Consider the following 14,944-nt stretch of genomic DNA (forward strand, 5'->3'; position numbering starts at 1 on the left):
AGGATTATCTGACTTCTAAGAATGAAAGCCTGAAGACGGACCCTCAAATTTTGTTGTGAATGTAGATTACTCTACATGGGTTGACCTCCTATGTAGTACAGTATAACCTGAATATGGTTTCAAACAGGCAGAATAAAAATATCCGCACATGAGATTAGAAAACTATAGTCTCAGTTTTCTATGTTACCTTGGGTTTTCTGATCCCATGGGAAAAGATGACATTTTTTGTAGTGTTAGTGGCTGACAGCATGTACACCCGAGCTATAACCACTGGAGTCTCCTACACGATCAGCGGAAATCTCATCACCAGTCACCGTGGCTATCCCCCAGTCCTCTATCCCGACTACTATGCTAATGCACCAAGTGCTATGCTCTACCCGTGTCACGGGGCTCTGTCCAATGATCTCCACATTCGTGGTCAGGGCAGAGTCATAGAAAGACTCGACCGACCGAGTGTCGGCGACATCGTCGTGAAGGTAGCCCACCGCGATTGGGACCCTGCGGTTTGTGCATCACTCTTTTTCTCATATGGTAGAGTTGGCGACTAAATATTGGTATTGAGGCGTTCGAATATTAGGATCTCTGCTACGTTGAGTTTGTAGCCAGATATCAATATTCGCAAACCGACGCAAATGCTGCGGACAGCGACTCATTGATCGTTGGCAACGTACTACACTTCAAAGGCAACGTCCAAGGATATTACAAAAGCGACAACACTTGGTTACTGAATGTGTGTTTAATCGTTTCGCTATGCTTTCTGGTCTCAATGTATCAATACTGAATCTTCTGTTTACCAAGGCAAATACCGCAACGCAAATGCCTCTGGCATGATGATGAGACTCGAGACCTCGTTCGACTGTATTTCAGCAATTGATCTCCTGCCAAACTGAATATTGTGATTGTGTTGTCGGTGTAGTCGTTATATATTAAGATTTATGAAAGTGTAAAAAAAACAACGCTGATTATCGCACATTCATTGACACGTTGATGTTAAAGAGATCAATGGACCGTGATTTAAGCATTCGTGACACTCATGTCAGTCAGATGAATCTCAGCTACGTCGACATTCTGGCTGCGTTGAGGATCCTCGTTGGTGTTGACATTGAGCTGCGACTAATAAAAAAGAATACGATGTGAGTAGCATGCTGCAGGTTAGAGTGTATGTCGTTAACACTGACCAAAATCGATGCTTGATGGCGATATAATGGAATGAAATGGACATGCGGCCGACCTCGTTGCTGATATTCGACGGCAGTGATACAGAGCAGAGGAGCGCTTCCAGCGATGGTGACGATTACGATCTGTGGATTGTCCATTGACCTTGAGCCACATTGTAATCCGAAATCAGTTACCACGAATAGTACGCTATTAGAGAGGACTTACAATTTTGATGTTGAAAATGTCTGAAGAGATTGAGTTTGATGGAATTGGCGGATACAACGGGCAGAATGTGTTGGTGACATTATTGCCTTTATGCATAGATTGCAACTGTGCATTTTTACGTCCGTGCAAGTGTTCATCGTCGCTCTAATTGATTTTGCTCATTGACATACCCCTCCAACACTTGCCATCCGGATTAATCATGGAGCTCAGGGTTTGGCGCAGACTCATTAGATGTTCGCCGAACGGGCCCAGTCTAGCTTTATCACAGTGGATGGCGACGCGCTGGACCTGAATAGGTTACTTCGCACTGTTCAGGACAACGAGTGTGGTGATGAAATCAACCAAGCGACCGGTGCGCATTGAGATCGTCGGAATCATCAACGCGCAAGCCCATTGAACAACGTTCGTTTTTGGCTTATAAACTCAAGAGCATTCATAATAAATCTAGTCCGGAGTATTCCATTGTCAACTGTTGCATCGTGTCGGCAACATTTTTCGGTGCTACTTATACAACAACAACCGGCCCACGAAAGTCATTGATTTTAGCATCGGAGAGCAGTCTGAAAGTGAGCATGGCTGGCGAGAGCGAAAATCTTGAGGCGCGTCGTGTATTTCCACTTCGATTCCACACCGTCATAACATTAGGAGCGGCAGTAAGTGGAGTCCGCTATTGGCATCATCTGAACTTGGCTAACTTCTCTTGTCAGCTTGCATCCCCACAAAATAGTTGTGTCACGCACCAGCGTTGGTCATCGTATCTATACAGCCGGAACGTTCGGATTGCCAACATTCCAATTATTGTAGCCTCAGCTGCGCCCTGCTCCACCCTCGCTTCGAATTACGCATACAGAATTGAGGCCTCAGTCCTCGGTGAAAACTCTAACAACATTGTCTCTCTCTTTCCGGAGACCGGATCAACCATTTGTCTGGGGCCACTTTCTCTTACTCGTCGCTCACTGGCGAATCGAACCACCACCGCTGGGCATGGCAGAGTGATTGAGCGTGTGATTGAACACCCAGATGACCATGACAGGGAGACATGGGTATTTACCGTGCTACACCGAAATTGGGACCCGTCAGTACGTCGGAATCTCTGACTTATGTGACAATGACTGAGAACGGTGTTTGCAGATGTTACAATTTCAGGAATTTACCACGGAATACGTGGTGAACATATGGACGCTGCTCCGCCTTGGAACAGAAACCTTTGCGACCGGTAATGTAGTTCACATTGAGGGCAACGTCGTTGGATTCAATGATACAACTTCAACATTTTCTATTCGCGTAAGTGATTGTGATGTTCGTCACAATGACAATAATTGCTAATGGCTTCTGGTTGACAGGTTACAAACGCTGCGGCAATAGTGATCTAAGTTTTTGAAAGAGACTCTGTGCAGATCCGGTACACTGATCTTCCTATGTTACATTGAGCCGACGCGGTGTCGATGGACAACAGTAATCTAGCCAGTTCAGTGTAAGACCTGTGGTCATTACACTTACGCGCAAGCGCACACTTAGATATTAAGACTTAAGACCTAATTCATACATACTATATATAATTGTTTTCCTTTCGAATCTTACCAAATGGTTCCTTAGAGATATCGGGACTGATTATCGCCCTCTATCCTTCGGAACCAGGTATAGTCATTTAACTCATTTTCTATCTTTCTTTCTCTTTATTGTTGTTGGTTCCTTAGAGATATCGGGACTGATTATCGCCCTCTATCCTTCGGAACCAGACGTGTTCTCGTTTTGGATTAGTAATATAAAAATCAGGTCTCTTGGGTTCTAGAAAACCCTTCCGCTGTGCCTCACAGCGTCCCGCTCTCGAAGTATCTAGTGAAGGTTCTTCCGAACCTTACACTTTTTTTTTCTCAAACCAAAAAAAAAAAAATCTGAGAATATTTTTTTTATCAAACTTAATTCAATCAAATCGATACTTGAAAAAACGTACTGAATGGGCGACTTCGATTCTATTGATTCCGAATAACCTTGTCAACTTTAATCACCACTACTCCGCATTCGTACAACCCCCACACTTGATCGTCGTGTATGCCTACACGACGTCAAGCACCCCCCACCAATTCTACAGTTCCGCCAGCTCCTCTGCCAGACCCGGAAGCAATCATACGAGAGAACCGACGCTTGCAGCGTATCTCTCGGCCAGACCCAGCCATCGCCAGACTAGCCGCTTCTCAAGTTTTACCGCCAGCTACACCCACTCGTAATCGAACAGACCACGTGCCACCTGCGACGCCAAACCGTCTTCGTACGGATACAACTGCCTTACCCCCACTGCCAGAATCTTCCGACGAGTCACCTTTATCGTCCATACCTTCTTCCCCTACTCGTGATCAATCTTCACCTAAGCCATTTCCGACGATGACCGATCAAACGACTGTGCCGGGTAATTCGAACTCAGACCTCATGAAGGCAATCATTGATTCACAACTTGCCAGTAACCGCCGTATGGAGAAATTCGAAGACTTCATGATGAAGATGGTCGAATCTAAAGACATACCTTCTAGCACGTCCACTTCAGCAGACATCAAGCCAGCGAGTGGGATAGACCTAACAAAATTCCGAACATCGGACGGCCCGGTCTATAAGGGTCCCTATCGAGTAGCAGAGCCGTTCCTGCTTTGGTACTCATCCTTGCGAACCTTCTTCCGCACTAAAGGTGTGACGTCAGACTCGGATCGCATCACGCTAGTGGGCAACTTTCTAGAAGAGCCGAACGCCCATGCCTTCTATGAAGGTGGCTTCGACACCTTTATAAAAGGGACTTGGAAAGATTTCCTTAACAGCCTTTTCAGCTCTTGTTTGCCTGTCGACTGGAAGGATCGTTTGTACGAACAAGCACAACACCTGAAGATGTCGCAATACGAAGACTTCATCTCTTATAGCACCAGAGCCCGCGGCATTCAGATTTTGATTAACTTTCATGACATCAGATTGAATGACTATCAGCTAGCAACATTTGTCGAATATGGTATGGTGGAAGAACTGAAGACAGCCGTTAAATTATGGGGTTTCTCGAAGTTTACCAAAGATTTCGTCTACCACACGTTCGAGAATCAATGTGAAACTCTTTATGCTTCCCTGGTAGCATCTCATGCGATAGTCAAGAAATCAAGGGTACCTGTCGCCTCATCGACATCATACAACTCTTCTAGCTCGTACGGTCGTTCACGTGTTGCTACGACTAATGCGACGGGTCGATTGAGCGACGAGGAATTCACCTGGAAGATTCACTCATACCGTGATTCGATTGGCCAATGCCACTTTTGCAAGGGGTTTTGTGGTAGCGAGTATCGGGCTTGTAAGGGTCCTTATGTCAGAGAAAAGGTGGTATTCCCTCCCGGTTACGTCGCACCCCCCAAACCAGCCAACTACGTTCCTCCTCGAGCCAAATCTTCGCCACCAGCTAGCCGAAGTCAAGCGGGCCGAGCAACTCAACCACCAGCGGGTCGTCCAGCGCCGTCCTATGCTAAGGTGGCGGCGGCAACCGAATTTCCAGACATGGACGATGTCGCTGTGGCGGCACTCCAAGCATTGGATGAGGAGCTCGAGCTAGCCGAGGCCGAAGGGTGCGTACCTCCTACTAAACCACCGCGTGTCATCATTGAATTTATCCACAAAGGCGAGAAGATACAAGCCCTTGCTGATCCTGGGGCCGAAATCAATCTTCTAACAGAACGGGCGGCAGAGCGGCTTAAACTTCAAAGGCGTAAACTTGTCAAGCCGTTGCAGCTCAGCCTAGCGGTCGACACTGATTCACCACCACCAGTACTTACTCACTTCACTTCTATTGACCTTGTTGAACCAACGTCACAAAAAATATTCAACAGGACACTTTGTAAGCTGGGAGAGGTGGGAGGTGACTTCGACATGATCCTTGGAACTCCTTTTTTTAATCTTTTTCAAATCTCAGTTTCTATTCATCAAAGAGCTATTGTGTGCGAGAAATCTGGTGTTAAAATTTATGATTATCGGTTATTAGAAGAGTGGAATGAGAAAATTCAAAAGTTATCTGTGCCTCGTATCAATGAACCTGAAAAGGAATGTGAGTCCTCATGGGAGAAAGAAGTCAGCAAGAAAGAGAGTCAGTTATTCAAAAGTGATGATGAGAAATATGAATTGAGGATGCTTGAAGAATTTGAGGATCTATTCCCGGTGGATATCCCGGCGGTATCAGATGAAGCTGAAGAAGAAGGCCTGTTTGTGGACAGTTCCTTTCCGAAAAAGTTACAAAATGAGAGCTCGAAGATACGTCACAAGATTGTGTTGAAGGATCCTGACGCCGTTATCAAAGAGAAGGCTTACAATTATCCTCCGAAACACATGAACGCGTGGGGCAAATTGGTTGATCAACACTTAGCTGCAGGAAGGATCCGAAGATCAACTAGTCAGTACGCCTCGCCGAGCCTCATTATTCCGAAGAAGGACCCTACCAAACTTCCAAGATGGGTATGCGATTACCGCGTCTTGAACAGCATGACCGTGAGGGACCGTGCGCCATTACCTAATGTGGACACGTTGGTCAGACTTGTAGGAACAGGAAAGATTTTTTCCATTATTGATCTTACAAACGCTTTTTTTCAAACACGGATGAGAGAAGCAGATATACCATTAACCGCAGTCCATACTCCTTGGGGACTCTACGAGTGGTGCGTTATGCCGATGGGACTGACTAACGCACCAAGTACGCATCAAGGCAGACTGGAAGAAGCTTTAGGGGAGTTATTGAATACCATCTGTGTAGTGTATCTAGATGATATTGTAGTATTTTCAAAGACATTAGAAGAGCATGAGAGACATACAAAATTGGTTTTACAGCGGTTGAGGGAAGCCAATTTATATTGTAGTAAAAAGAAGACTAAATTATTCAGGAGAGAAATTAAATTTTTAGGTCATTGGATTTCAGAGGAAGGCATTAGAGTGGATGATGAGAAAGTGGAGCAGGTGTTGAATTGGAAGAGACCAAAGTCAGCAAAGGGTATCAAGAAGTTCTTAGGCACGGTGCAGTGGATGAAGAAATTCATCTGGGGTTTAGAAAAATACGTCAATAAATTAACACCTCTCACCAGCACGAAGCTTGACCCAACTAAATTCAGGTGGGGTAAGGAAGAAGAGGATGCTTTTAATAATATTAAGCGACTGATGACGTCATTACCTCATTTGAAGAACATTGATTTTGAATCAGACGACCCGGTTTGGCTCTTTACGGATGCGAGTGGATCAGGGTTGGGAGCCGCGCTTTTTCAAGGGAAGGAGTGGAAGATAGCTTCACCAGTTGCGTATGAGTCGAGGCAAATGACACCGGCGGAGAAGAATTACCCGGTACACGAGCAAGAACTTTTGGCGGTGATGCATGCTTTGCATAAATGGAGGATGCTCTTACTAGGAATGAAGATCAACATCATGTCGGATCACCATTCTTTAACCTATCTTCTCAAACAACGGACCTTGAGTAGAAGACAAGCTAGGTGGATCGAGACTTTGGCAGATTTTGATATAGATTTCAAATACATTAAAGGTGAAGAAAATAGTGTAGCTGACGCGTTGTCGAGAAAAGAGATTGATGATGAAGGGGTGGATTGCGTAGCAGCCTTGATTGAAGCAGGTCCGATGTTATTGCCACAAGTACGTAAACGCATTCTGGAGGGTTACGACGGCGATTCTTTAAACAGCACAGTGGTTGCGGTTCTTCCTCTAAGAGAGGATTGTGTAGAGGTAGATGGAATGCTGTACATTGAAAACAGGTTATATGTCCCTTCAGTCACCAATCTGAGAGAAGATCTGATAGATGAGAACGCATCTCGGATAGGACCTCTAGGATATTTGAAGACCATTGGTGATCTTCGAAGGACTTCTTCTGGCCACGAATGGCAAAAGACGTGCAGTTGTTTGTCAGATCATGCAACGTTTGTCAGCGGACAAAAACCTCCACTCAAGCTCCAGTTGGAAAGATGCTGACGCCTTCAATTCCTCAACTACCTCTCGAATGTCTTGCTATCGACTTTGTTGGACCTCTTCCGAAGGTTAACAACTACGACATGATTTTGACTTGTACGTGCAGGCTAACTGGATTCACGAAGATAATTCCTTGTGGTCAGACGGACAATGCAGAAAAGACAGCTTCAAGATTCTTCTCTGGATGGATTGGGGCCTTCGGTGCGCCAGCCTCAATTATCAGCGACCGAGATAAAACCTGGACATCAGCATTTTGGAAAGCACTGATGCGTCGTTGCGGCACGAGTTTCCACATGACAACAGCCTTTCACCCTCAGGCTGATGGGAGAAGTGAACGAACAAACCGCACAATAGGTCAGATCCTTCGAACTTTTGCGTCGAAGAGGCAAGGTAAATGGCTCGAATCTCTAGCGGCAGTGGAGTACGCCATCAATGGCGCGATCAATATTTCCACGGGCAAATCACCGTTTGAACTCATCTTTGGCCGGCCACAACGGTTTCTCTCAGTACAAGAAGCGGATGAGACGGATCCTGCGCCCTTGAGCAAGTGGTACAACGCACGACTTGACGCGTGGTCATCGGCACGCGATGCGCTTTGGTACAGTCGGGTTCATCAGGCATTGCAACACAACAAACGTTGTCGAACGGCTGATACTCTGCTACCGGAGTCCTGGGTGCTTCTGGACAACGCCGACTGGCGAGGGCGGCATCAAGGAGGATTCAACAAGCTCAAGGAACGTTTTGAAGGACCGTACAAAGTTATCAACTCGTCAAATCATGGTCAAAATGTTGAATTAGAGCTCCCAGACGGGGATCGTCGACACAATGTTTTTCATATTTCAAAAGTCAAGCCGTATGTGGAACGGGACGTGGAAGAGGTCGAGGCGCCGAGTGAAGGAGTGTGGAAGTAAGTTCCTCTCCTCTGTATGCACCGCCGTAGTATACTACGTAAATGTCAAAAAGCAAGACCTAGGCCACTCTGTGAGCACAACAACTTCGTCATTCTCCCCTTAGATGTCGGTGGCCGGGGACAAAAACTTTGGCGACAAGCATCAAACTCAAGATTTTGACCTCAACACTCACTCTCAAATTTTTCTTTTCTGTTTTTTGCTTTTCTTTTCTTTCTGTTTTTTTTATTTATTATTTATTTGACTTTTAGCTGCTTTAATTTCACCTTACATTTACATAGTTGCTTTCTTTGTTTCTTTTTTTTTTCTTCTGTTCTTTCAAACTTCAATATTTTTTTTTCTTTTCGGTTTCCTTTCAACAAACCTGCTGGGCATGCTTTTTTCCTTTTATAGGAGGGGAGACTGTAAGACCTGTGGTCATTACACTTACGCGCAAGCGCACACTTAGATATTAAGACTTAAGACCTAATTCATACATACTATATATAATTGTTTTCCTTTCGAATCTTACCAAATGGTTCCTTAGAGATATCGGGACTGATTATCGCCCTCTATCCTTCGGAACCAGGTATAGTCATTTAACTCATTTTCTATCTTTCTTTCTCTTTATTGTTGTGGGTTCCTTAGAGATATCGGGACTGATTATCGCCCTCTATCCTTCGGAACCAGACGTGTTCTCGTTTTGGATTAGTAATATAAAAATCAGGTCTCTTGGGTTCTAGAAAACCCTTCCGCTGTGCCTCACAGCGTCCCGCTCTCGAAGTATCTAGTGAAGGTTCTTCCGAACCTTACAGGAACTGGTGCAGGACCATTTACAGATAGCTACAAAGGATTGAGCGACGATAGCTGATTAGGCGTGGCACTCTTTTTCGGCTACATAAGTGCCATGCATTGACGACGGGGACTGGATAACGGAACTACGGATTTGGTCACTGCGGGCGTAAAAAGGCGCTGGTCGAAATCATTGACCACCGCATCGTCATGATTTCGGGAACGACTCATGCCGCTATTTGGGGCTGACTCTGTTTCGCGGTAGTAAATAAGCAAGTTTGCGAGACTGCGGAACAGGATCCTAGGGGCGTGCAAACGATTAGAGTCTTTCAATCTGTTGGAGCCCAGGTGTTCTGATCCAGGTCGCAGATGTCATGAGGATGATGAACGCCCTGGGCTGTTCGTGATAGTGATTTGCCAGTGGGGCGGACGTTGTGCATTACACAGAGTACTCGTTGAATTCCAGGTGTCGTGGGCTGAATCGCCAATGTCAGGCAACGTTGAACGCTCTTAGCTGCCCATGAATTTGATGTTCCCGTGAGGCGGACGTTGCCCATTACATAGAGAACTCGCGAACCTATTCAAAGAGTCTACGCCATGACTTGAAAAGACGGCAGCGACCATAGTAGGTTCGTAATGGGTAGGCCAGTGGCATGAGGTTCATAGGCTCCGTGAAGGAAATGAGGGTCAACAAACAATTTCTTCATAAGCACCGAATTGTAGCTACGCTATCACTATGTACGCAGTGGTAAAACAATGATGATAAAACGAAAGAGTGTTGTGAATATGCATGATAGGAAGAAATGATTAACATGTTGATAACAGAGAGGTGAAGATTTGGATATAGACAGAATATACAGCTATGATACAATAAAGTGAGTAACGCAACAGTATCCATATGATGGCATAATGCAAATCAGGACCATCTTGAAAAGTGACTAAACGTCGTAATGTAGAGGACCTAACCCCTTCAGTGACGACGTGGCCGTTTGCCATAGACGTTGTTGGTCATGTCGGCGAGCGGAGAGTCGGCTTCTGCTTCTTCTTCCTCCTCGTTGGGTTCGGGTTCAACTTCGGTTTCGGGGATTACTTGTATTTCACTGGTGACGGAGGGAACAGCTGATGACGTGCTGGCTACGGGTCGCACAGTTCGACCACTGGAAAGAAATGATGAGCGTGGTGTCATATCAAAACGAAGAACATTACGCACAGTGACAATGGGACACGGCCACCTGAAGGACCCCCAGGACCGCGAGCAGGAGAAGGAGTTGCTAATTGGACTTCGCCATAGCATACACTAATCGCAGTGACCTGGCAAAAGAGATCGTCAGTGTACGGTTGGTGAAGGAGACTGTGTATACTAACTTCGTTTTCCCACATGAAAAGTTCCGTGTTGTAATCTTTGATCTGACCCGTCAATTGCAGTTCTCGACCAAGTTGACATATGTTTTGCGCCTTCTCCATATTGCGCGCTGGGGGAATAAAGTGCCTTGTGAAGAAGGTGACGTGACCGCGAGTCTGAGAATGAGAATAGTCAGATAGAACTTTGACAGCAAAATCGACCAACACTGACCAACGGATCATAATCAGTGTGTTTGAGAGTTATGACTACTGTACTCTTGCCCCCATGAGCCGGATCTTGAATCAAATCGCGGGAATAAACTATGCCAAGTGCGATCATGGTTATCTTGTCAATGAGCTCACCGACAAAGAACTCGCCAAAGCGGTTGACGCTGCCAAGGTTGATACGATTGATGTTTTCGAAGTGAAGTTGATCGTCGGTGTTGTTGTTAGTGCCAATGAGCTTGCAATTCATCGCGTAGACATTTCGAGGTATGAGTGTGTCAGCTTGTGATCCGTAAGAGGACAGTTGTATGGGGTTTTTGAACGGAGTTCCGCCATTCATTCCAGTTGTTGCAATGGATGCATGATGAGAAATGAAACCTTTCGCTCCATTGAGCCTGGCAAAGGCCTGTCGGAAAGAATGTGTCAACGCGATTTCCAACATGAGGCAAGGTTAATTACGCTGACCTCAGTTCCAGCTTCGCCCATGAAGCTTACTCTAACAGTGTGGGATGGGGTTGGAGTTCCGGTCTTGGTGGCAGTTTTCGACATCTTGGATCTTGCGTTGGGTGAGAAAGGTGACGGTGGGTGATTTAGTCAATAAATCGAGTTGCACAATTGATATAGTGAGGCGAAAATGAGATAATAAGGCGAAAGTGATTCAATCAATGAATCTAGTATTGGAAGATAGTGACATTTTAAGGATGTGATCAACGCAGTTTATATACGTTGAGCATGACGACTCCTGATTCGTGTTTTCAGCCCTCCATGGTTCATGCGTCGAATCAGCCAAGAAGTTATCATACTGTTCCTTCTCGTGACTGGCTGTCCGTGATGATAGAGCTGATCTACATCGCGAGCTAGTCTGGACTCATAGTCGGTGAAAGCGCGTCGCCTGGTCGAGTCCCTAACCAAGGTTCGATGCTACTGGCTGTCCGTGATGATGGGGCTGATCTACATCGCGAGCTAGTCTGGACTCATAGTCGGTGAAAGCACGTCGCCTGGTCGAGTCCCTAACCAAGGTTCGATGCTACTGGCTGTCCGTGATGATAGGGCTGATCTACATCGCGAGCTAGTCTGGACTCATAGTCGGTGAAAGCGCGTTGCCTGGTCAAGTCCCTAACCAAGGTTCGATGCTCGGCCTGTTTCAGTTGAATCATGCCTAGAGATGCAAAAGCAGGTCAAGCTCGTGGGATCGTACTTCGCTGACTGGTTTGGATGGGCGCTTGGTAAGTACTAAGCAGTAGCTTGTGTCTCTGTTGAGGTAAGGTCTCAACCCTGAATGAAGTCGCGTGACTGTCGGCAGATTCAAAAGATGTCGAGCTTGTGTAACTCATGCCACGCCAACGGTCGAATGTTCAATGATGACAATGATGTAGGTCACATCTCCAAGCGAACGAAACTGGGTTGCGGAGACCCAAGCGGAGAGTGACAACGAATCTTTACAATGAGCTGAGCGCTGTCTCGCTGAGCACCCAGATATTGACAATGATGAGGAATGGAACCCTCAGCGAATAAAATGTGTGCGGAAGCCAAGATGGAACTGTCAACGGTCTCTGCATAGCCGAGCCCCGTCTGTTGATGCCACGGATTTTCGGTGTCGACGGCGACTGTGTCGCCGTTAACATGACCGGAAGCGATGGATTCAGCAAAATGTAGAAAAAATGGACAATGTATCTCTGGAGTGAGTGAGATCAAAAGGGTTTAGGTTTCGGTGACAACAAAATTTCAAATCCTGCGGCCGTTTTTTTTCATTTCGATCCAATTTTCTTTTATTTGTTTGATACTCCTGCTACCATATCACCTATGAGTAAGTTTTTAGTATGTGAGCAGTGCCAGATGGTGGATCATTAGATCACAGAAGAAAAATCAATGCTTGGGCATTTTGTATCATCTCAAGAATATCATAAGAAGAGGATTGTTCAAGATTTTGGTCATCAATCTGTTGCAATGATTTCATGAATCATAACTTCTTATCTGTCTTGTTGGCCTTCATTTTACGTTGGGCAAACCAACTCGGCCATATACTGTATATACCCTTGCCGTAAACTATATTTTCAAATGAGATTGCCAATGAGTTCAAAAATCCCCATCGTGTCTCTCTTCTGCCATTCCGTTCACTTTGAATTTCCATCAGAACTTATCAAAAGGTAGTATCGAAGCTACATAATGAAATCATTGAGACACAACATGCAATATCTAAAACATTCATTGCAAATTTTCCAAAGAACCTGTTCAAGTGAAGGCAGCTTACAATCAAAATCCTCAGATTTGAAAGTTAGCATAGAAGCACATCTGAATGAAACTTCTCTACATGAAATCTTCATCACTATCAAAACCTTCTACTTTTTCTCCTTTATCTTGATGTTCTTGTGATTCTATTCTATTAAGAAGTGCTTCATAAGATCTTGCTTCTCGCTCAGCCTTACGTTGAGCCTGAAGTTGTAAATCAGCCTTTGCCTATTTGACCAATTTTAGGAATACCCAAAGCGTACGCACGTAAAAAGAACAATATATCAGTATAAGTGAAGATAGACAAAAGTCAATTTCAAAGCTAAGTCATATATGAATGTATTCACAAACCTTTTCAATCGCGATTTCTTTCTTTTTTTGACTCAAAGCTTTTTGACGTTCAAGATTTTCAACTTCAAAATCTACTACCCTTTCTACCTTTGTCTTATTTAATCGATTCACAATAGGATTAAGACGGGTAGCTATATGAACCCGTTTAACTAATTTATCAGAATGGAAACTAACTTGACCAATAGCCATATCACCTGTTTTCTTCAAATTCGAAGCAGGTGTGACTGGATTCCAAAAAGAATAACCAGAAGATTTCAACTTTATGCATGACTTTTGGGTTGGTGTGGAGATGAAGTTGGATTACAGACAAACAGATTATGGTCAGGTTATCCCTCTTGTTTCCCTCTGTAAGACGGTGATAGAAAGTGATTAGAGAGTCAGTACCAAAATAAACGGTCTAATGAGTCAGGAAGATTCTAACCTATTGAGTTGGCTTTTACCAACTGAGCGCAATCCCTATGATTTACATACATGAATCCTTTTCAGTTCTTTTTTTTATCATGTGCAAGAAAGATATTCCAAGAAAGCTCAACTGTAATAAAGCCTCAGGAATGGCGTTCATGTCTGACATCGTGTTAGGTAAACGAATATAAACATGGGCAGACGAGAGCTGGTATCGAAACCGATGATCAATGTCCATTTTCTGAGCAAGATGATTTATATCTTAAATTCTCACTTTGTCAACGTGAAACCATACATCTTCTGGCCAAGCGTGTTTGATCAAGTATTCGTTTTCATGCTATCAATATACATTCAGAATCCAAATTAGAAGAACCCGAGATATTCATCTAGTGAGATCTTTTCCTAATGAGTAAATCGTCTCACTTTATCTTTACCCATGTACCTTTTATTGATGAAAATTCGGAGGAAACACAAAGATAGTCAGTTTATAGATTGAAAGGATACGTTGAAAATTCCAAATAGGCTTACAATGTCACGGGGTTCGTAGGATCGACAACTAACCTTGAATACATGGGATTAAGATCAAGGATGATGGAACTCATTAATATTATGGATTGATCAGATGAGTTTGAAATGTATGAGCTGACCATTTGAGGTGAAGAATAAAACCATCGATGATGCTGTCGAGGTGAGAAGGTTTGTTCCGATGCTGAATGGGATGTATGCACCCTTCATCATGAGATGTGTTGGCTAGACCCGGCCCGAGTTGGGAGTGACTTTTGGCCGATGTGCGGGACATACCGATGGGGATACTGATACCGCTGATATTTACCCGAGTTTCAAGAGAAATGCTGTGAATGTGATATCGAGTGGCATTGGCAAGCTGAGATGTGATGGATATCTTTCTCAATCAAATCATCACATTGGGTGAAAGTACTCTTCAACATTTTGATCAGTCAATTTCTTTCTTGACAGAAAGAAAACTTCAAAGGATGTCTCATTCACTTTGATCTCCAACAAATGAAGACACGAGAAAAATTGGACAAATTTATAGAGTCAAAGTTTGATGTTGGGTCAAGTATCAGCTGGATCAGAAAGTGAGACCTACCTTTTATGATGATCACTCATAGAGAAGTGTTAGGACCAATCATGAAAAAACAATTCATGACAAGACTTTGATGGATCAAAGGTTGGTTCAAACAATGCACATCAAACTCTCTCTCTTTCTCAAGATCTCTCAAAAAAGAAATTTTTTGATAGCATTCATATCTAAACAGAATAGGGATTTTTTTTATAAAAAAACAAAACTGATCATTAAACCAAAATCTATCTATATATATGTATGTATCCCCAAAAAA

The 14,944-nt window shown here is 44.3% G+C and overlaps 4 protein-coding genes across 4 annotated transcripts in view; 2 read left to right on the forward strand and 2 right to left on the reverse strand.

The window, feature by feature from the left end:
• Positions 1 to 84, forward strand: part of MELLADRAFT_113735 (uncharacterized protein) — a gene marked incomplete at both ends in the record, with an annotated part of 966 nt that extends 882 nt beyond the window's left edge. Inside the window, one exon of the mRNA XM_007418483.1 lies at positions 66 to 84. Within this exon, the coding sequence (XP_007418545.1) occupies positions 66 to 84 (19 nt within the window). The remainder of the gene's footprint in view (positions 1 to 65) is intronic.
• Positions 85 to 1,002: 918 nt separating this feature from the next.
• MELLADRAFT_69482 (uncharacterized protein) lies at positions 1,003 to 2,709 on the forward strand (the record flags this gene model as incomplete). The annotated part of the gene is made up of 4 exons (XM_007418464.1): positions 1,003 to 1,133; positions 1,730 to 2,036; positions 2,091 to 2,462; positions 2,515 to 2,709. The coding sequence occupies 4 exons, from the start codon at positions 1,003 to 1,005 to the stop codon at positions 2,707 to 2,709; spliced, it is 1,005 nt and encodes a 334-aa protein (XP_007418526.1).
• Positions 2,710 to 10,008: 7,299 nt separating this feature from the next.
• MELLADRAFT_96086 (uncharacterized protein) lies at positions 10,009 to 11,153 on the reverse strand (the record flags this gene model as incomplete). Its single annotated transcript, XM_007418474.1, has 6 exons — positions 10,009 to 10,195; positions 10,249 to 10,318; positions 10,404 to 10,527; positions 10,606 to 10,700; positions 10,743 to 11,010; positions 11,070 to 11,153. The coding sequence occupies 6 exons, from the start codon at positions 11,151 to 11,153 to the stop codon at positions 10,009 to 10,011; spliced, it is 828 nt and encodes a 275-aa protein (XP_007418536.1).
• Positions 11,154 to 12,911: 1,758 nt separating this feature from the next.
• MELLADRAFT_54244 (uncharacterized protein) lies at positions 12,912 to 14,258 on the reverse strand (the record flags this gene model as incomplete). The annotated part of the gene is made up of 9 exons (XM_007418460.1): positions 12,912 to 13,061; positions 13,185 to 13,408; positions 13,497 to 13,529; positions 13,606 to 13,640; positions 13,718 to 13,794; positions 13,861 to 13,923; positions 14,010 to 14,028; positions 14,115 to 14,142; positions 14,234 to 14,258. 9 exons carry the CDS (start codon positions 14,256 to 14,258, stop codon positions 12,912 to 12,914), a joined length of 654 nt encoding a protein of 217 aa, XP_007418522.1.
• Positions 14,259 to 14,944: the final 686 nt, after the last annotated feature.

The sequence above is a fragment of the Melampsora larici-populina genome, assembly GCF_000204055.1.
Source record: "Melampsora larici-populina 98AG31 unplaced genomic scaffold MELLAscaffold_93, whole genome shotgun sequence".
Classification (NCBI taxonomy): Eukaryota; Fungi; Basidiomycota; class Pucciniomycetes; order Pucciniales; family Melampsoraceae; genus Melampsora; species Melampsora laricis-populina.